Raw genomic sequence first — 19190 nt, forward strand, 5'->3', positions numbered from 1 at the left:
TAGTTTAATGCATTTGCATCAAGTTTTCAATTTTACGTTAATTATTCTTTGAGGCTAGTTCAATGTATGTAGTTGGATCTAGTTTCGATTTCCCATTAATTATTCTTTTGAGGTTAATTCAATTTAGTTGCATCAAGTTTTTGATTTCCGTTAATTATTATTTGAAGTTAGTTTAGTGCGGTTTGCACCAAGTTTTACGATTTCCGTTAGTTATTCATTAAAATTAATTCAGTGCAGTTCCATCTAGTTTTCAATGTTTCGTTAATTACTCTTTGAGATTAGTTAATTGCATTTGCATTAAGATTCCAATTTTCCGTTAATTACTCTTTTAGGTTAGTTTAATACATCTGCATCCAGTTTTTGATGTCCCGTTAATTATTTTTTGAAGTTAGTTCGCATATAGCTTCCAATCAATTTCCGGTTATTTATGCTTTGAGGGTAGTTCGATGTAGTTACATCCGGTTTCCGATTTCTAGTTAACTATTATTTAAGGTTATTTCAATGCATTTGTATCCAGTTTATGATTTTCCGTTAAATATTCATCAAGGATATTGCATCCAATTTCTGATTTCCCGGCCTGTTAGTTAATATATGATTTTAATTTAATGCAGTTACATCCAGTTTTCGATTTTCCGTTAATTATTCTTTGAGGTTAATTCAATGCGATTTAAATCCATTTCTGATTTTCCATTAATTATTTTTTTGAGGTTAGTTTAATGCATTTGCAAAAAGTTTTTCGATTTCCGTTAATTATTTTTTGAGGTTTGTTCAATGCAGTTGCATCAAATTTATGATTTCTCATTAATTATTCATTGAGGTTAGTTCAGTGCATTTGCATCTATTTTTTTATGTTTCTATATTCGTTAATTAGTCTTTAGATTAGTTCATTACATTTGTATACAATTTTCAAATTTTCATTAATAACTCTTTGAGGTTAGTTCAATACATCTGCATCTAGTTTATGATTTATGATTATTTATGCTTTGAGGTTTTAATTAGTTCAATGCAATTTCATCCGGTTTCTGATTTCCCGTTAACTATTCTTTGAGGTTATTTTAATGCATTTGCATGTAGCTTCTGATTTCCCGTCAATTATTCTATGAGGTTAGGTCAATGCAGTTGTATTTGGTTTTTGATTTCCTGTTAATTATATTTTGAGATTAGTTCAATACATTTGCATCCAGGTTTACGATTCATCGCACTATTATTATTTGAGGTTTGTTTAATGCATTTTTGCATACCGTTTCCGATTTATTGTTAAATATTTTTCAAGTATTTGCATCCAATTTCTAATTTCCTATTAGTTATTCTCTGACGTTAGTTTAATACAGTTGCATCCAATTTCCGATTTCTAATTAATTACTTTTTGAGTTTAGTTTATTGCATTTGCATAAAGTTTTCGATTTCCCGTTAATTACTATTTGAGTTCAGTTCAATGTATTTGAATCCAGTTTTCAATTTTCTTTTAATTATCCAATGTGGTGTGTAATACCAACTTTCTACTTATCCATCTGTAGTGTCCTTGCAAACATGACATAAAAATAAATTATGCTTGATTTACTATATTGGATCATCAAAGATTATCCAGTTCCCGATTTTCCGTTAATTATTATTTAAATTATATACCTGACTCACTATGTGGGATCTTCAAAGATTATCTACGAACGGGTCCTGTCATATTAATTATTCTAAAAAAATATATTCAACTATATATGCATAACTATTATATGCAGATATTATATTGCTCACTCATCCAAATTTCTTATAACATGAAAACCTCACGTACTCTCTATTAAAAAAAAAAAACTCACCATTGATAAAACTCTTCAACTTCATTTGTTGTTTAATAATAGAAGTTTGATTGAAGTTTTGTGAAATTGTCTAATAAAATGAAGTCATATTGAAGCTACTTGAATAGCAAGGTGTTCCCAATTATACGAAAAAAGATATGATAAACACCGTTTTAAATGCAAAACTATACTTATCGAGACATTCCCACAACATATAACACAACTATATTTTGAGGTTATTTCAATGCATTTGCATCCAGTTTCTGATTTTCTATTATTTATTTTTTGAGGTTAGTTCAATGCAGTTGCATCCAGTTTCTGATTTATTATTAATTATTCTTTGCTATAGTTTAATGCATTTGCATCCAATTTCCAATTTTCAATTTCCTGCTAATTATTCTTCGAGCTCAGTTCAATGCATTTGCATCCAGTTTCCGATTTCCGTTAATAATTTTTTGAGATTAGTTTAATACATTTGCATCCGGCCAGTTTCCGATTTATCGTTTATTATTTTATGAGGTTGTATTTGCATCTAGTTTCTGATTTCCCGTTAATTATTGTTTGAGGTTAGTTCAATGAATTTGCATCCAATTTCCGATTTTCCGTTAATTATTTATTGAGGTTAGTTCAATGCATTTGCATCAATTTTTTTTTTTTTTTTTTTTTTTTAAATTAGTTCAGTGTAGTTGCATCCGGTTTATGATTTCCCGTTAATTATTTGTAAAGATTAGTTTCACGCATTTGCATCCTGTTTCCAATTTATAGTTATTTTTTTAGGTTAGTTCAATATAGTTGCATCTAGTTTCCGATTTCCCGGTAATTTAATCTCTGAGGGTTAGTTCAATGCATTTGCATCCAGTTTCCGATTTTCCGACAATTATTTGTTGGTGTTAGTTTGATGTATTTGCATTCAATTTTTGATTTTCCGATAACTATTCTTTGAGGTTAGTTTAATGCAGTTGTATCAATATTCTGATTGTCCATTAATTAATTTTTAAGATTAGTTTAATGCTTGCATGTGTATCCAATTTTTGATTTCTCATTAAATATTATTTGAAGTTAGTTCGATGCATTTGCATCTAGTTTTATGTTTCTCGTTAATTGTTCTTTGACATTAGTTTCATGCAGTATTATATATATTTGAAAATATTTGTTATTATTAGGGGTTTCCCAGTTGCTATTATATATTTTGTGATGTTATTTTTTGTATAATTTAATTTTCCATATGTAATTTGTTTTGGTTTGATTTGGTATATAATTTATTTACGCCCAACATCTATTTTAACTAAATCAATAGTTATATAATTTATTTAAGCCAACGTCCGTTTTAACTGAATCTCGTTATTCCGCTAAAATTGGAAATTATAAAATTCATAAATTTAATTAGAATATGTCATAATTATTGTGGCCTGTGGTTTTTGAAATCCTTAACTATGACTAAATTTTACACCTCTCAAATTGATTCAACTTTATTTGTTAGGCCCATATATATAGTGCATACAATACAATTTTATTTATTTTTGGTGTACACTATTACTTATTTTATGATTAGTTTATTTTTTTTTCCTTTTTTCCCAGTCAAATGTGTGGTTAACAAATGCATAAAGTAAATGTTCAAGCAACTCAATTCATCTTTTCCTTTGTTTTTTCATAGTTTCATTATCATTTTATAGAAAGAAACTTTGTTATGTTAAACTTCGTCTGAGATTAGTGTGGAAACTATTCTTTGTGGCGTAAGGGTTTTAGGAAAATCGTTTTTGGTTGAAAATATTATTTTTTGCAATTTAGTTTTTTTTCCCCGTAATTAACTATATTGTTTATGAAAAGTTGGACACTCTGTGAAACTCTAGATAAGATTGTTTATTTATTTATATCCTACTTTTTCATAATTAGTAATAGAGTTTAGAAAAAATTGGAGTCTCTCGAGTGCTCCAAAAAATAGATTGGTGAGGGTATAACTATAATATATATCTAAAGATTTGAATTTTTTTTTTTTTTTGTAATTAGTATTAAAGTTTAGAAAAAGTTGGAGACTCTGTAAAGCCTTAAAAAATAGAGCCAAGAAGATATAGCTATAATATATATCTAAGGATAGACATGGGCTTATAATTGACATAGGCTGACCTGTAAATTTTTCACAGGAACTCTGGAAGCCCATCAAATTTGGTGTGATGACCACTGTTCTAAAAATCGGTCTAGGCGGTCTCTAGACACTAGGCGGTGCCCAGCCGACTCGCCTAGGCCCAAGTCGTTTAAAAAATCGGTCGTTTAAAAAATCGATGGGCCGATTAGGCGGTCTAGGCGGACCGATTAGGCAGGCTAGGCGGCCTCTAGGCAGTCCAGTCAAGTTTGTTTGTTTGTTTGTTTTTTTTTTTTTTTTTTTTTTTTTTTGAATAATTAAATATCAAAAATTTAAAACTCGTGTAGGCTTAAGATTTGAATGAGTTTAAAAAACTAAAGTCTAATGTAAATTGTATGCCACTATAAGAAATGATATGTTTTTATATGAAGCCAATATTCTTCAACTATTACGCATTTTTGTAATAAGTATATTTGTTTGTGTTTATTTTTTGAGTTATATAGTAAATGATTTTCTTCATTTCTTGTAGTATAGGTGTGTATTAATATATATATTATAAGATATATTAGGGGGAAAAAAACCGTCTAACACCTAGACCGTCTAGGCACTCTACCACCGCCCGACTACTGCCTAGCGTTTTTTAGAACATGGTGAAAAGTTCGTATAAATTGTGGAGGGAAAGAATAGAGAATTGAGGAAGGTGAGTGAAATATCAAAATTCAGGTACATCACATATTAATGTGTCCGTATTGGTGAAAAATGTATAATCTAAGTTCCCAGAGAGAGATCAATCTGAGTTGCAATCTATTTCTCTTTCGTGTTTTAATATTTGAATACAAGTTCCGTGAATATGAAAGATATCTACAGGCACTTCAGTACCTAAATAAGTGATTGCGTAATGTATTGCTTAACACTTAATAGGCATAGTATACTATACAATGTACTGTGTCTATTTTTGCACTTTAGGTACAATACTATTTTCTATGCAGTTTTCTACAATGTACTGTCAGTTTTGTTTCAAGTGACGACCCACGACTCAGATTCCGTTCAACTAAAGCTAAGGCTGTCCTACACGTGTCACGTTTTTGCTGACACACAAGCTCAAGAAACATGTCATCACCTAATAAGATTAAATTTCCACCATCCAATTCAATAGTAAAGATTTTATCTCAGAACAAACTTAAGATCTAATCTGAACCGTAGAAAAAAAAAATCAAATTATGATCTAATGCCCATACTTTAATTATAGCCCCAACTTCTTCCTAATCAAGCCCCTCCGCCACCAATCAGCCCTCCCACTATTAAATAATTAATTGCCCCCTTTCCTATCATCTTCTTCCTTTACGAGAAACTCAGTACTCAATATAGTTTCTTCGAAAGCCGCACCCACTCATAGAGATAGAATTGGGTATTCAAGATTCAGAGGTGTGTAATTATTTTTCTTGACATTGCGTTATTTTGTTTGAATGTTTTAATTGGTTGGCAAAAATATGTTTAGATTGTTGTGTGGTTGTTGATTTTGTGTCGTCTTGATCCACGTGACCGATGATTAATCTAGAATTTGATATGATATTTAAATCTAAATTGATTCTTACTCTCTCAGTATCCAAAATCAAAATGGTGTAGACGTGACAAGGTATATTTTAAGGGGACAAAACTAAAAAGGACACAATTTTGAAATAATGAACCAAAAAACCCACCGCATTTCAAAAACACTCTCAAAGACAATAGTTGACTTTTGTCCGAAAAAGATAATAGTATTCTAGTATGCACAGGTGTCGGTGCATACCACCTTAAGATATCTTCTATGCATATGCAAAACATCAATCATACCAAACATCACAAAAGAAAATGTTATGCACAAGTGTCATTCCAAGATACTACCTCTTGTATCGCGAGGTATGTCTGCACGTCGATCGATACCAAACATCATTAAAGAAAATAGTATGCATGAGTGTCGGTCATACTATCTCTGAATGTGGGTGATGTATGTATGATGGCGCAGATACCAAACATCATGAAAGAAAAAAAATTGATATGCACAAGTGTCAGTGCATACCACTTCTTAGTATGCGAAGTATGTACAGAAGTCAGTGCATACCAAACATAGAAAGGTAAAATTGGAAAGAGTAAAAAAAAAAAAATCAAGTCTGTCCTTATTAATAATTAAAACGTGAAATCTGGTTTTTTTAGTAGTTATAAGCTAAAAAATGTCCTTATCAATGGTTTCAAAACCCAGCTGTCCTGGACTATAATTAAAATTCGAATGGGGTCTTTTGGTTTATTTCTCGATATCTTAATCTCCCATGACAGTGTTCCTTTTGGTTCTCTGATTCTTTTTTGGTGGTTGTTATGGGGTTGCTTGAATTGTCTCAGATTTAGAGGTTGAAGATAAGGAGTTGATAGCAATACAGTTAGTTATTTATTGGGTTGAAGTGTGAACTGTTGAAGATTAATTATTATAAAAAAAAAAAAAAAAACTAAAACTAAACTGTTGAGGATAAGGAGTTGTTATGGGGTTGCTTGAATTTCTCGGAATGAAAAAACAATTCCTCACATGCACAACTACCTCACATGCACAACTATCGCTACATGTTGAAATGGCTGGACACGTAGTAGCCTCCAGTGGCCACATTAGCACAAAATGACTAGAAATATTGTTAAGTATTAAAGTGCAAATTATTTGATAGTACAATGTAATATGGTATTTAGAAAATTGTGTAGTAGCCAAAGTGTAAAAAAATATATATATAATACATTGTATATTATGCCAATTAAGCGTATTGCTTAATGTAAAATGATGAATCCCTGCTCACACTGCACCATCTTCAATCTTATCAGAAGTTCAGCACATCAGAAAAATCATGAAGAAATAAATACTTCAGTTTCATTAATCGAATATATTAACATCATAGATAGCTAATGGAAATTTAGCATGTACATTGGTCAAGTTACCTGATCATTGTGCTACTCTTGTAATTGGAGTTTTGCGAGTTCTTCTACCAATGTAGGCACAGAGAGTATAACAAAGAGGGCAGATGAAATGATTGCTGTAAGCCTTGCATGCTCCATGAAACACATATCCGGAGAGCCTTGTAAGGTTGGTATGATTTGATTTACACGGTATTAATTTGTATGCAGTTGGGGTGGGTTAGTGGATGTTTAATTCTTCACAGTTCACACACATCTTCAAGGTTTCCAAATTGTTAATAATAAAGTCCCAACATAAGAGCGACCACATATATTATATATCATATATCAGGTTATTTGTTAATACTCGTGCCTCTGCCAAACGAACGGCAACATTACCATTTACCAAAAGATCATAGGTTCACAAACTCAATGTATGAGAGTGGAATTCTGACCCAAAAAAATGTATGAGTGGAACACACTGTTGTTCGTTAACAAACGTTAATTTTTTCCATTACGTATCACACGCCACGTGATACATGCATCGACTTCAGAAATATATCTATCAGAAGCTAAATTGCAATCATCCTACTCAACAACAAATCAATGTCCTTCTGAGCATCTCTGTCCATTGTGCTTTAGTTGAACAGTTCAAGACATCAAAATCAGTAAATAAAAGATATACCATGTGGGAAGTATCGAACTGTATAAAACCTGACAAGGTCACTGTCTATAATCCAAGCCAAGTACATATATATAATATAAGAAAGCTGGGTATACAGATCATAGTAGTTTTGCTCATATCCAAAATTGACCTAAACAACCTCATACTACCGGAGCTACAAGAGCTGAAATCAATGCTCAAGGTGAAACACAAATTCAGTCAAGGCACTGTCAGGGTCTGTTCAGTCACAATAGGCTGCTTCTTCACAGCCAGCGTTCCAGGAACAGGGTCCACAGTCCAACCTCTCTGGCTCTCTGTAGTGCATCTGCATGAGAAACTCTTTGTCAGCTCAAATAAGAGTTTAGCAAACAGTAAAAACTACTTCTCAAGGTGGCCTGGATTAACCCAAAATCTTGAAAGCGTGATAAGGAAAGAAGCTCCATGTGACACGATACATCGGTGAAGCCCAAGAGATTATATACAAACTGGGACCAATTAGTTAAACTATTAAATACATTCAAAGCCTGCCTTACATCAGTTGTGCACTGATGTAAGGCATAGCTCAACCACGGTTTAGCTGGATGAAAGCGAAAGAATATGGCTAAGAATAGTTACAGTTGCTGGCATCTTCTTCAATCTTCATTCATTCCAAAAAATAGAGCTGTGTCCTTGAAGCTTATTGTTGAATATCCAGACAATAGTAGCTGGGACATCTTCTTAGTGTAGAGATCTGCAAAATTTACATGCTCCCTCTTAATAGAATGTTAAGTGGTTTCCACATCAGGCAATTATGCCTGTTAAATGAAACTATAACAATTAATTCAACGATTTGGTACTAATATATCTATATTTTTTTAGAATCAGAAAAACAAACACAAAAATTGCAACTTCAGAAAAATGGTGAAAGTTAAAAAAAAGTTATAAATGAGAAAAGACTACGAATTGCTCATGCTGTCATGCACATATAAAAAAAACCTTAATGAGCTGCATGTATGTTTGTTTGTGTTTTTTTTTTCTTATAACAGCGTATGTAACCCACGCAGCAAAAAGAGTTCATCTATGTATGTCCTCCGCAAATGAAAATAGTAGTACTGAGAAAAGAGTTGGAAGGAAAACACCAGGCGGTTATGCGAGCTGTACCTATAATTATTATTTCGTGCAGCTCAATGAGAGTCTCATTTAGAGGTACATTTTCTTTCCAGAAGATAAACCAATAGATATATTCCAGAAACCTTTCCTAGAAAAACAAAATAACAAAAAATTTAGAATGTTCAACTCATACTGACATGTGATATTTAATCAGATCAACACAACACAATACACAAAATGAAATTTATTGGTTCACTTTTTTCAGATCAAAAAGACAAAAGCCACTAAACCACTATACTGTTAAAAGGAAAATGACAGAATGTTGAACCTGCATGCTGCGTTGGACCAAGGGACTATTTCCTTTTTTAAAAAGGTTGGACAGTAAGAGTCATAGGTCCCCATTTTAAAGAAAAGAGAATGAAAACAGTAAAACCTGAGCTGAACATCAGGTGTTGTCAGAAGATGAGACCCATCTTCTTCAACTACATCTCCATCGCCAGTCCATCTCTACAGCTCCGCAGAATTAAGTTTTCATGAACCAAAGACAGCTGACACTCTGACAGTCTATGTGATGCTATGACATATTTTCCATGTCTTTTTTTAACAAACTACCATTCATGTGGAAGGGATGCTTAAAAGTCTGGGTAAAATCAACTAATTTTCAAAGTTAGAGACAAATCTGTTACAAATATGAGTTTTGTTCGGCTTCACAATTCACCAATGTAGTGTTTTCTTAGAGTTGAATTGCAAAGATAAACACAACGATTTACTGAATAAAACCTAAAACCGCATCAACACCTGAAACTAAATTTGTTCTTGGGAAACAAGACAAGCTTTAAGAGGGCAATGAACCCTTTTGAAACACTCACCAAAAGCAGCTACATATCGACATTATCTAAGTGATGAAAGTAAGAATGTGTCATAGCATCCTTTGCAGAAATCCTTTTTAAAGGATTGAACTGTAACATCTCCTGCAATCACAAACCAGTGCAGTGTTCAATATATTTGGAAAACTGAAAAGGAAAGAACTAAACGAGTATATTGTATTTATTGAGCAAAAGCTGAAAAAGTTTATTGAATTTGCAAGGAAAATTTCATCACAAACAATTGCATAGCCCTAGATTCGGAATTTCATAATTGTACACTGTATACACAAATATGAAACATGTTCAGGTTCACATACTAGGCCGGTTGAAGAAAAGGTGAAGCTAGAGATTCAAAGGCCATATCCAAATTCTGTTATGACCATAATGGTGTGGGATTGTAGAAAAACAAAAAATTGAAAGTTATTATGAGTAGAGGTTGTATGAATCTAGAGTGTCAAGGTTCAGATTGAACCTTTTGACCTCAGGGAGAATCATAGCAATAAGAACCAACTGGTCATGGAGATCAACAGATTAATCACTATCAATGCTTGGAGGAAGTCAGTGTTAATTTTAGCACCTCTCGAATGGTTCAATAGAAGGGACATTAGTCTACTTTAAGTGACTACTGTTGCACATCTGGCATGCTCAGACCATGACTGAGATGGTGCACAAATTTGGAGTGGATAAAGAGATCGATCAGACCAGATTGCTTCTTGAAAGCTTGGAGGCGCGCAAAGGTTTTGATTGAGCTGGATAGACCAAGATCAAGGTTGACGCCATTGAGATTAAAGAAGATAGGAAGAGATCAGGATGAAAGCGGTTGCAGAAATGAGACCTTCAGTTGGTGTGCTGACTTTGCTGAGAGAACTAAAGAAGACCTAGGGTGAAGAGGGAAGGAAGGTGACAATGATGTTGCGAGTGTGTGAAAGGGATGTTGCCAATGGATGATATGGTCTGAATCCACTAAGCACTAGTGGGTGTTGATCTGGTTCAGGTGTTCAGAGCTTCTTGGGAATGAGGATTGATGCTGGGAAAGGAGATGGGTACACATCTGGTAAGTGTGGGAGAGATAGGAAAACAAGATCAGTGCTTAGCGGCAATGATCCAATGCTGGGGAGTGCAATATGCACTTGTAAGTTTAACCAAGATAAAAGGAGAAGATGAAGATGCTGGTGGAAGGGATTGAAAGAAGTAGAATGGAGGATTAGCAAGGTGGGACCGAGGATGGAAGAGAATGGGATGTCTAATACGATGATGAAGATGAAGAGGGATCATCACATCTTCATTTGTTATGAAGAGGAGGACTTTGGTAATGAAGAAAAGGAGGAGCTGCTGGTGGATGAAGGAAGGGTTGGGTCTACATGTAGAAATGTAGAATCATGGCTGCCTTTCGTTGATGTTTCCATTTTTAATTTGTATCTGTTTGTTGTAGCATGGTTTGCAGCATCCGTATTGAACTTTATATCGAGGGTGCCGCATAACGACAATACCGGCGATATGTCAACCGTATTTTTGGGATATTCTGGGGTAGTCAACGAAAATTAGGTTGAATATCGCGTACCTTTTGTACCTAAATATGAAATACATTGTGGTTATCATGCACTACTATTATAGATTGTTTTTCTTTTTCATTTTCAATTTCAACTTTTTTTTTTGTGTGTGTGTGTGTGTTTTTGGGGGTGGGGGTGGGGGGGGGGGTGGGGTGTAATCGTTAAAAGGCTATAAACAGCTTACAGAGAGCAATTCTTGACCATTGGCATCAAGAGAAGGAAAGTATGATGACAAATCTTTTGCGCTCAATAACTCACTCTGAGCTCCAATGTGTTTGGTTATCCCTGGCCATAATTGTTCAGTAGGAGTTCCCAGTAACCTTCACCATGATAAATAGAGACTAGCATAATTAGGGACTGATATACAGACTTGGCACAAAAACTGTATGAACTTAAGCTTACCCATATATACGCTGAAGCTGATCTGGGATACTCTTTCCTCGGAAGAGTACATGGGTAGTAGTCAGTTCGGCTAAATTCAAAGATTAACAAAATGAACGCATTACAACTTCTTTGAAATAACAAGATAATTTTTTCAAAAATATATCATATGATTACACAAGACACTAACCGAATATGCAACCAACAGACCACATATCTGCCGCTACTGTATATTCTTTGATCTGTAGAAGCAATTCAGGAGCTTTGTACCATCGAGTCATTACCTGCAACCGTGGTTGTGCTCAACCGTATTAATCAACTGATTGTTCTCAATCCAAAATGAAAAATAATTTAGATTACAAGTAAAGCTAGAGCATTGATCCGTTGAAGTAAGCAGACCAATTGAACTCTACGGATACATACATCAAGTGAATGCTCCCCTGTCGGAATCACAAATTGTCGACTGAGGCCGAAATCTGCTATTTTAAGCTCCATATTGGTTGAATTTATCAAAATGTTGTCCGGTTTCAAATCTCTATTCAACACCATGTGCAATTCAAAATACAGTAAGAGTTTGGAACTAGGCTGAAGCCAAATTATCATTCTATTTTCCTAACAAAAGAATACAGTCAACAAATTCAATACCAGAAAAAATCAAGATGGTCCAGTTTCATGATTAATTCGGAATAAATAAGGAATAAAATTCATTAACGACATGGGAACCTTATATAATTTGTAGTGAAGGCCTAAACCAATGCAGTTGCCGACTAGCAAAGTCGGTAAAACCTTTGGGTCATGATACCAGAGGTCTGGGGCTCGAACCCCGCCAGCATCAAAGAGTTACTGATCTCATTTAAAATAGGCTTGCCAATCAAAAAAAAAAAAAAAAAAAAAAGAAGGCCTAAACCAACACAGCATAGTGTTCGAAAAATGACATCGCATAACAATAACAATATCTCAGACCTTTTGGTGCCAACTGCTACGAAGCATTTGACGAATATTTATTTTATTGAATCGTTTCCTGGTGTTATAGAAAGCTAGGAACAAGCAATTGTATGACACCAAAGCTATCAAGTTTCATTCTGTAGTGTATACAGTTAAAAAAGCAATCAGACATGCTCATGTTGATTCTAAGTGGCGCAGTGATGCTACAGGACTTTAACACTGGAGAAAGCTCAGGCTGGAAACCAAGGCAAGAAAGTGACTAGATATCCTAGAGGCTAGAGCATTACTGGTGCCCCCAAGCTTCATGAAACCAAACACAGGCAATGCAGGATTGGGAGTAGTCTACCAAAACGACGAGTGTGAAATAAAGAGCATGTACATGGGGGGTCTTGATCAAGCAACCAATTACGAGGCAGAGTGCATGGCCATTGTTCATGGAATTGAGAATGCAATACAACAAGGGGGAAGCAACTTTGGGTGGAGACTGACTCCAAAGCAGCTGCTACATGATTTCACACCAATAATGTTTTTTTGGAAAGCTAGAGCTCTATTGGATCAAATCAAGACAACCGACACAACCATCTTCAATACAAGCTCCTGGAGGAGGCAAACTCTGCAGCGGACGTATGTGCCAGTAAGGGAGCGTCTATGGCCATAAACAGCAAGATATGGAGGGATCACAGGGCTCCTTTTCTTTCTAGAATTGGGAAACCAGATGAAACCTACTATAGATTTCAACCAAAGTATGAAGGGAGCTCAATCCCTTTGGCATAAATATGTAATTCTTTTACTATTTTTTTTCCCCTTTGTAACTCTCTTTCGCTATTAACACAACTTACCCTTTAGCGAGAATATTTTTTTAATATAAGTAGAAGAACAACACAGGTATTCGGATCAATAAGAAACCAATGAAGAAGTCGATTTTTCAAGTCTGTCTGGGTTTTGAGAGAGACAAGTAGAGAGGAGAGATCCAACCTGTTTTACTACCATGTTCCCCCTCTCGGGGTTTAAGTTTGCCTGTTTGCAGTTTTACATTCCGTGGATATACTGAAACGGGGAAAAGGAAGAGAGGAACCCTGGGGGTAGTAGACAGTCATTTTCCACTATGTTGCAAATATGAAAAAATTGAATAACATCTTGTACGCTTTTAATTCAGATATTCAGGCAATAAAACACATTGTAGGAAAGACCATAGGATTCACCGATTCACATATTGATCGTGAACTATTCAGGAGATTGCTAACACGGGTTCATCAGATTTTTCCAACACATCAGAAGGTTATGATTTGAACGAACATGATTTTTTATCTCCGTTAGTCTTAAATGAGTGGGATGAGAATAATTACCTATGCAACACGGCGCGACTGTGGAGAAAAGCAACCCCCTTGCACAGTTGGTACATCAGCTTCTGCATTACAAGTCCAATATGTCAACAATTCGACTGACTAATCAACAATGTAAAAATAAACAAAGGCATTGGACACCAAAAATTGAAAGGAAAAGCTTTTGATGTGATCCTCACCAAATTCTACATCACAGAGTGATTATTAGAAATAATAACAGAAAATAATGTGAGCTTACTAGTTATACATATTAAAAAAATATCCATATCCCAATTCTGTTCGTGGAAATCCACGAGAAGCAAATGTGCTTGTTGTGTGTATCTGTAAGGGACAGCCAATGTCATTATCTACTAAATTACTCCACTCTACCTCAAGACTTGTCATTATCAACCACTTGCTCACTCAACATACTTTACACTACTCTCACAAATAACCACTTGCTCACTCAACATACTTTACACTACTCTCACAAATAATGCACATGCTGCTACCTGCCACCAAGTGTTGGACATACTGCTACAAGTGTCACTCATCCTGCCACCTACTCCCTCAATCACAACTACATAAGAGACACCTCTCCACACTCTCAGGGGGCTTCCTCTCTACTATTTTCTTCCACACTCTTTAATGGCTTCCAATGCCCTTTATATGTAAATGGAATGGAGTAGACTATAAACTCATTCCATACACACTCAAATCATTGTAATCACCACAACATCCATTAATGAAGATCAAACCCAACCCTTGCAGACGTGGGCAACGACCATGCTGAACCACGTAAAATCTCGTGTCATTCTCTTTATTATGAGCAATCTCTACTAATCAAATACTTCTACAATGAATCTCTACCAAGCTAAGATCATATATGGTGTAATGCCCAAATATGCGTTTACAATGTCAATCGTCAATTAGTTAACAAGCTCGTGGGTACTGATCAAAGCTTTTCTTATTTTCTTTCACTTTTGGCTATAGAAAAAATTAATTCGACAAACAAAGTAGGTCGAGAAAAACCCCATTATCTGGAATTAAGATTGTTGATAGTATATGCATACAAACTTAATATGGTCAAAAAGATTTGTTCCAGTTTACTTTTCTTTCATTATTATCATGGCCAATTTTCCCATTATCAGTTGAAAAATGGAGTGATAATTATACTAATATATTACGATTAAGGAAACCATCTTACCTTTACCATGTCACCATCTATGCCGAAATTACTGATGTACGTAGGTAAATTCATTTCCATGTACTCGAAAATTAGATGGTAGATTGTTTCTCTCCACTTGTTGATAGTTGTTTGTGTATCAAGCAATCTGAGTAGAATAAAATAAAGATAAATAAAATAAATAAACAATGAAGCCCTAAAAGAAATATGAAGGAAGTAGTGTATATACCTAACAATATGTTGACCATCATTCAACATTTTTAATACTGCAATCTCACGGAGAATATTAATTGGAATTCCGTTTTCGTCTTTTAATTTGGGGACTCGAATTTTCTTAACGGCAACAAATTCATTTGTACCTTTCTTTCTCATTTTAAAAACCGATCCGAACGAGCCTGTCCCTAGCTTCTCTATTTGTTCATATTCTTCCATATCTCTCTTTCGAAATTCAACTGTTTAAAGATATTATATGAGAATAATATTAACAAATAACCAATCAAAATTCATTCTATATTGAGAAACGTAGATTAGCATAATTAAAGCATAATTAAAAACAAGGATTTAAAGCATAATTAAAACGATTAGTTAAAAAATTAATATAGGTTTTCAACATGTGATTTGTCACAAAATTTGTATTTGTTATTGAAAAAGTTTTCAAAAGAACCGGTGCGTATGCACATGCCTACTTTCTAGTAGTTTTTTATAGATGATAGCATAATGTTGGCTATTTTTATAATAAATCCCAACACTTCTCCCTAAGGGACTGGATATGACTAGAAAATGCTGGAGCAAGAAGGGACTCCTCTGCTTTGGCAAACATGGTCTATGGTTGTTTAGATTTTGATACATTTGGAAGGAGATATGGTTTATGTACAATCATGTATTGCTGTCTTAATTAACCAAAAGAGGTTTTTGATCTGGTATTTTTGTTTTCAAAGGGTAGGCTCAGCTGAGGTTCTTAATAATGTCCATAACACAAACTTTGAGATCCAGTTTCATTTCTTTGACGAAATTTCTAGGAAAAACAGATCTCACAACTACAAGATACGAGCAAGTAATTGATGCATGTATATCTCTTATTTAGTAGTTTAATGATATCATAGGGATATAAACTAATAATTGTAGACCGACTTCCTAACTGAAAACCATTGATTTGCAAGCATTTATATCACGACTGTCATTCAATGACATCAACTGAGGGAGTTGGACTTAATTAGCAAGGAAAAAGATTGTCTTTTACCAGATGAGACACTTTTCTTCCTAAAAAACCAAATGCTACTACTGCTACCAGAGTAGATACACTTGTTCTTCGACACCAGAAACCAGGTGATGTAAACTCTAAGTCTCTAACAGACAACAATCTCGTTACTATGTAATAAAGTGAGAAATGGGATATCCTAGTCGAGAGCAACCTGCTCAAGAAACCAGACCCTAATCTTACTTGCTATTTCAACATAATGCCTTCATTTAATTCCTTTCGACCACTGACAGAAAAACAATAGAAAGACGATATTCTTTTCCAGAAGCAGATACAAGAGCCATCCTGTCACTTTCTTCCAGAAAATCCTTACAATTAAGCTTGAAAGACACCTCTATACAAAAACAAACGATTTCAAAAGAAGGGTCACATTCATGGTAACTATAATTTGTGACACTGAACCCTTGCCATATGACAGATAAACTATATCTCATCGAGAAAGACAACATGGTAATTTTGGTTCTTCTCAATGTCATCCCAAATGAAGTCCCTGATTATGCCACCTTAACACCTTCTACCTCATAAACTATATATGAGGAGACTAGAGAGGAGCATTCTTGACAATAGTTTTACCACCCTACAATATCCCTGATGAACCTCTCTCTGACAAGTTTCTAAGTTCTAACGTACAGTAACAAACGCTTATGAATGATGCTCATAACTTGCAGAAATTCCCTAATCTGAAAGACAAAATTGAACAATACACACCGCTTAAAATCCCCAAGCCTTAAACTATTACAAAGTTGATTGATGTTGAAACTGCCTTTAACGCTATAGTTATTTATTTATATTTTTTTTATCAGCAAGTGGTCTGCTCAAACACTCTTACATCAGGAAACTTACTCCAAAACAAAACTAGCAAACTACAGATTATCTGTACCCACACCATTCCAACCTGCCGTAAGCCTGGTTCTGGTGTACCAAGACATAACTTATTGTCCTACTGTACAGTGTAAAATCTGTCACTTTTATCAGTCTACATATGGTTGTATCATTTAACTAATCCTGCTTACCAATGCAACAAACTCTGCTATTTTTTGGGTGCCTTGATGCATCCAACACACAATGATACACCATATCACATGGAGGAACTAATCGAGAATTATATAGCATATCGACATCAAAATGATTAAGGAAATCAAAAGGGTATCTTTTGAGTATTGAAAGCAAATAACAAGATCTATTTATGAAAGCACATTTAAAGAAATAGAAAGGTCTGTTAGGACACAAACTGTACTCTAACAAATAAGTTAATAGAGAATACTAATATCTGAAGCATAATCGTTAGGTAAACTACAGATAAATTTCATTTCAAACCACAGTGAAGACGTTGATAAGAAGGGTATCATCCCATATATTACATAACTAGAAATACATATTAGAAAGAGTTCAAGTACTACTAACGACCATATTCTCTTTGCTAATTAGCTGTTTCACTATTATAGATAAGAGGAATGCTAGCAGGCAACTCAAGTTGTGAGTTGCATAGAAGGTCTGAATTAAGATTGAAAGAGTAAAGACACAGAGCGAGACATAAGCAAATTAGAAACTTTTCTGACTTCACATTTAAATGGTTTGTGTAAGAGGTACTCACATTTAAAATTTTCTTCAGATCAGCTGTCTGCCAAATCATTCATAGCAAGCTTAAACCAGCTTCTGGCCAACCAAGAGACAACTTACTATATTGAGTAAAGTATATCGTTTTTATTGCACTAGATATTGTTTGTATAAAAGGTATTTAGTTAAGTTCATCCAGATGTTTGAAAATTTTCTCATTCCTCTCATCCTCCTACCAAAACATGTAGGAAATTGCTCTTACTAATGCTACAAAGTTTGATATTTATTGGGATCCTGATGCATTTACGACAATTATGCCATATCCAATGGAGGTATCTATGGAAAAAATTAAATAGCACAACAACATCAAAAAACAGTAAAGGAAATCAAATAGGTTTCTTCCGGATTTGAAATGTATATACTCTAAACTATTTACCTAAAGGGACTACACAGAAACAGAGAAGACTTTTAGGACACATAATGCATCTAACAAATATGTGAATACTGAAATCTGAAGCACAAGTACAGTCGGGTAAAGTAGAGATCAAATCGATTCTCAAACCATAGTTGAGACCAAAGTAAGAGACATATCATCCCAAAGTTGATAACTAGCAATCCATGTTAGTGTAAAACTACGGAACATAATTCTATTTGTTACTCGAGTGCTTCACAATATAAATAGTAAAGAAAAACATGGCTACCATACGTGAATACAGAAACAATAAAGAGAAACTGTCACTTGAAATCTCAACACAACCAGTAAATATGTACTACGGAGTAAAAATTCTTTCCTTGCATTACCTTGTTATCCAGTAAACGATCAGATTTTACTTAAAACGGGTACAACTCCTTTATTAAGGCAAGATACTGAACAACATCTCTTTTCAATAGCTCCTCATTACACGACATTATAAAGAATAAAGAGTGCCAACGTTATATATCACTTAATGGTTCAAAAACAAAATACCTAGATTAGTTTTGTCAACCAACAACACTGAATCAAGACAATCAAGGGCCAAAAGTTCGTTATATATTTTTTGGTCAGAGAACGCCAAATGCCAATGGATGTGATTTTTGGTTCAAAAAAACAAAATCTACCTAGATCTAACCCTTTTTGTCAAGGACCAACAACACTGCCTGTTGACGTTAGTCCGTTGTTCTTGCAGTGGTTTAGTATGCATTTTTCGCTCCCTCGGCTCGGTGTGCTTTTAATGCTAAACATGGGCCAGTAGTTCGATGAAAAAGGCCCACTACTTAGTTTATTGGATCGGCAAATACATGAATCCGACCCCAAATTAGCACATATACTACAATAGGGTGTTGAAATTGTTGACCAATGTTTTGTACCAAAACAAGACGTTGGACCCACTTGCTGATGTCAGCAAACAAATGTGAACTTCCTATCATGCCCTTCTTCCTTTATAGTGTTAATACTATTTTATCCTCTTCCAAATATAGACCTCATCTTCTTCTCTCTGTACCCTTCGTCTATAGTAGATTTCAGAAGAGGACTTAATCTTCTTCTCCCTCTTCCACGCACTCAAATGAAGCACATTTCTCTTTCTTTTCCCTACCTTTCCCGCCCAATGTTC

General features: G+C 34.5%; 1 protein-coding gene and 1 long non-coding RNA gene across 18 annotated transcripts; one reads left to right on the plus strand and one right to left on the minus strand.

The window, feature by feature from the left end:
* Positions 1–4788: 4788 nt before the first annotated feature.
* On the plus strand, positions 4789–11035 carry LOC147480210 (uncharacterized). Its single transcript, XR_015206950.1, has 2 exons — positions 4789–5295; positions 6856–11035. It is a non-coding gene; the product is annotated as an uncharacterized LOC147480210 (long non-coding RNA).
* LOC147480211 (cyclin-dependent kinase B2-2-like) lies at positions 7468–18770 on the minus strand. 17 transcript variants are annotated; one of them, XR_015206945.1, is made up of 13 exons: positions 18697–18770; positions 17636–17697; positions 15143–15235; positions 15013–15049; positions 14805–14931; positions 13622–13683; positions 11754–11865; positions 11521–11614; positions 11352–11421; positions 11134–11269; positions 9403–9504; positions 8060–8174; positions 7468–7769 (listed from the first exon to the last, which is right to left on the minus strand). XR_015206945.1 is itself a non-coding variant. In XM_086581421.1 (10 exons), exons 2-9 carry the CDS (start codon positions 15213–15215, stop codon positions 9425–9427), a joined length of 810 nt encoding a protein of 269 aa, XP_086437547.1. In that variant the 5' UTR covers positions 15216–15235; positions 17636–18388; the 3' UTR covers positions 7468–8174; positions 9403–9424. The 17 variants fall into 17 exon arrangements, 4 of the variants coding, with proteins under 4 accessions (XP_086437547.1, XP_086437546.1, XP_086437545.1 ...); XR_015206941.1 differs by adding an exon at positions 8585–8681 and having other exon boundaries at positions 15013–15235; XR_015206936.1 differs by lacking the exon at positions 18697–18770 and adding exons at positions 8585–8681; positions 18400–18564 and having other exon boundaries at positions 15013–15235.
* Between the last annotated feature and the right edge of the window lie 420 nt (positions 18771–19190).

The sequence above is a fragment of the Coptis chinensis genome, chromosome 8 (genome assembly GCF_015680905.1).
Source record: "Coptis chinensis isolate HL-2020 chromosome 8, ASM1568090v1, whole genome shotgun sequence".
NCBI lineage: Eukaryota > Viridiplantae > Streptophyta > Magnoliopsida > Ranunculales > Ranunculaceae > Coptis > Coptis chinensis.

Coding starts and splice junctions, on each gene's coding strand:
- LOC147480211 (XM_086581420.1), bottom strand. CDS start 15,215: ATGGAAGAATATGAACAAATAGAGAAGCTAGGGACAGGCTCGTTCGGA. Junction 11,866..13,621: donor AGTCGCGCCGTGTTGCATAG/GTAATTATTCTC, acceptor GGTGTTGAATAG/AGATTTGAAACCGGACAACA. Junction 11,270..11,351: donor CAGCTTCAGCGTATATATGG/GTAAGCTTAAGT, acceptor ATCATGGTGAAG/GTTACTGGGAACTCCTACTG.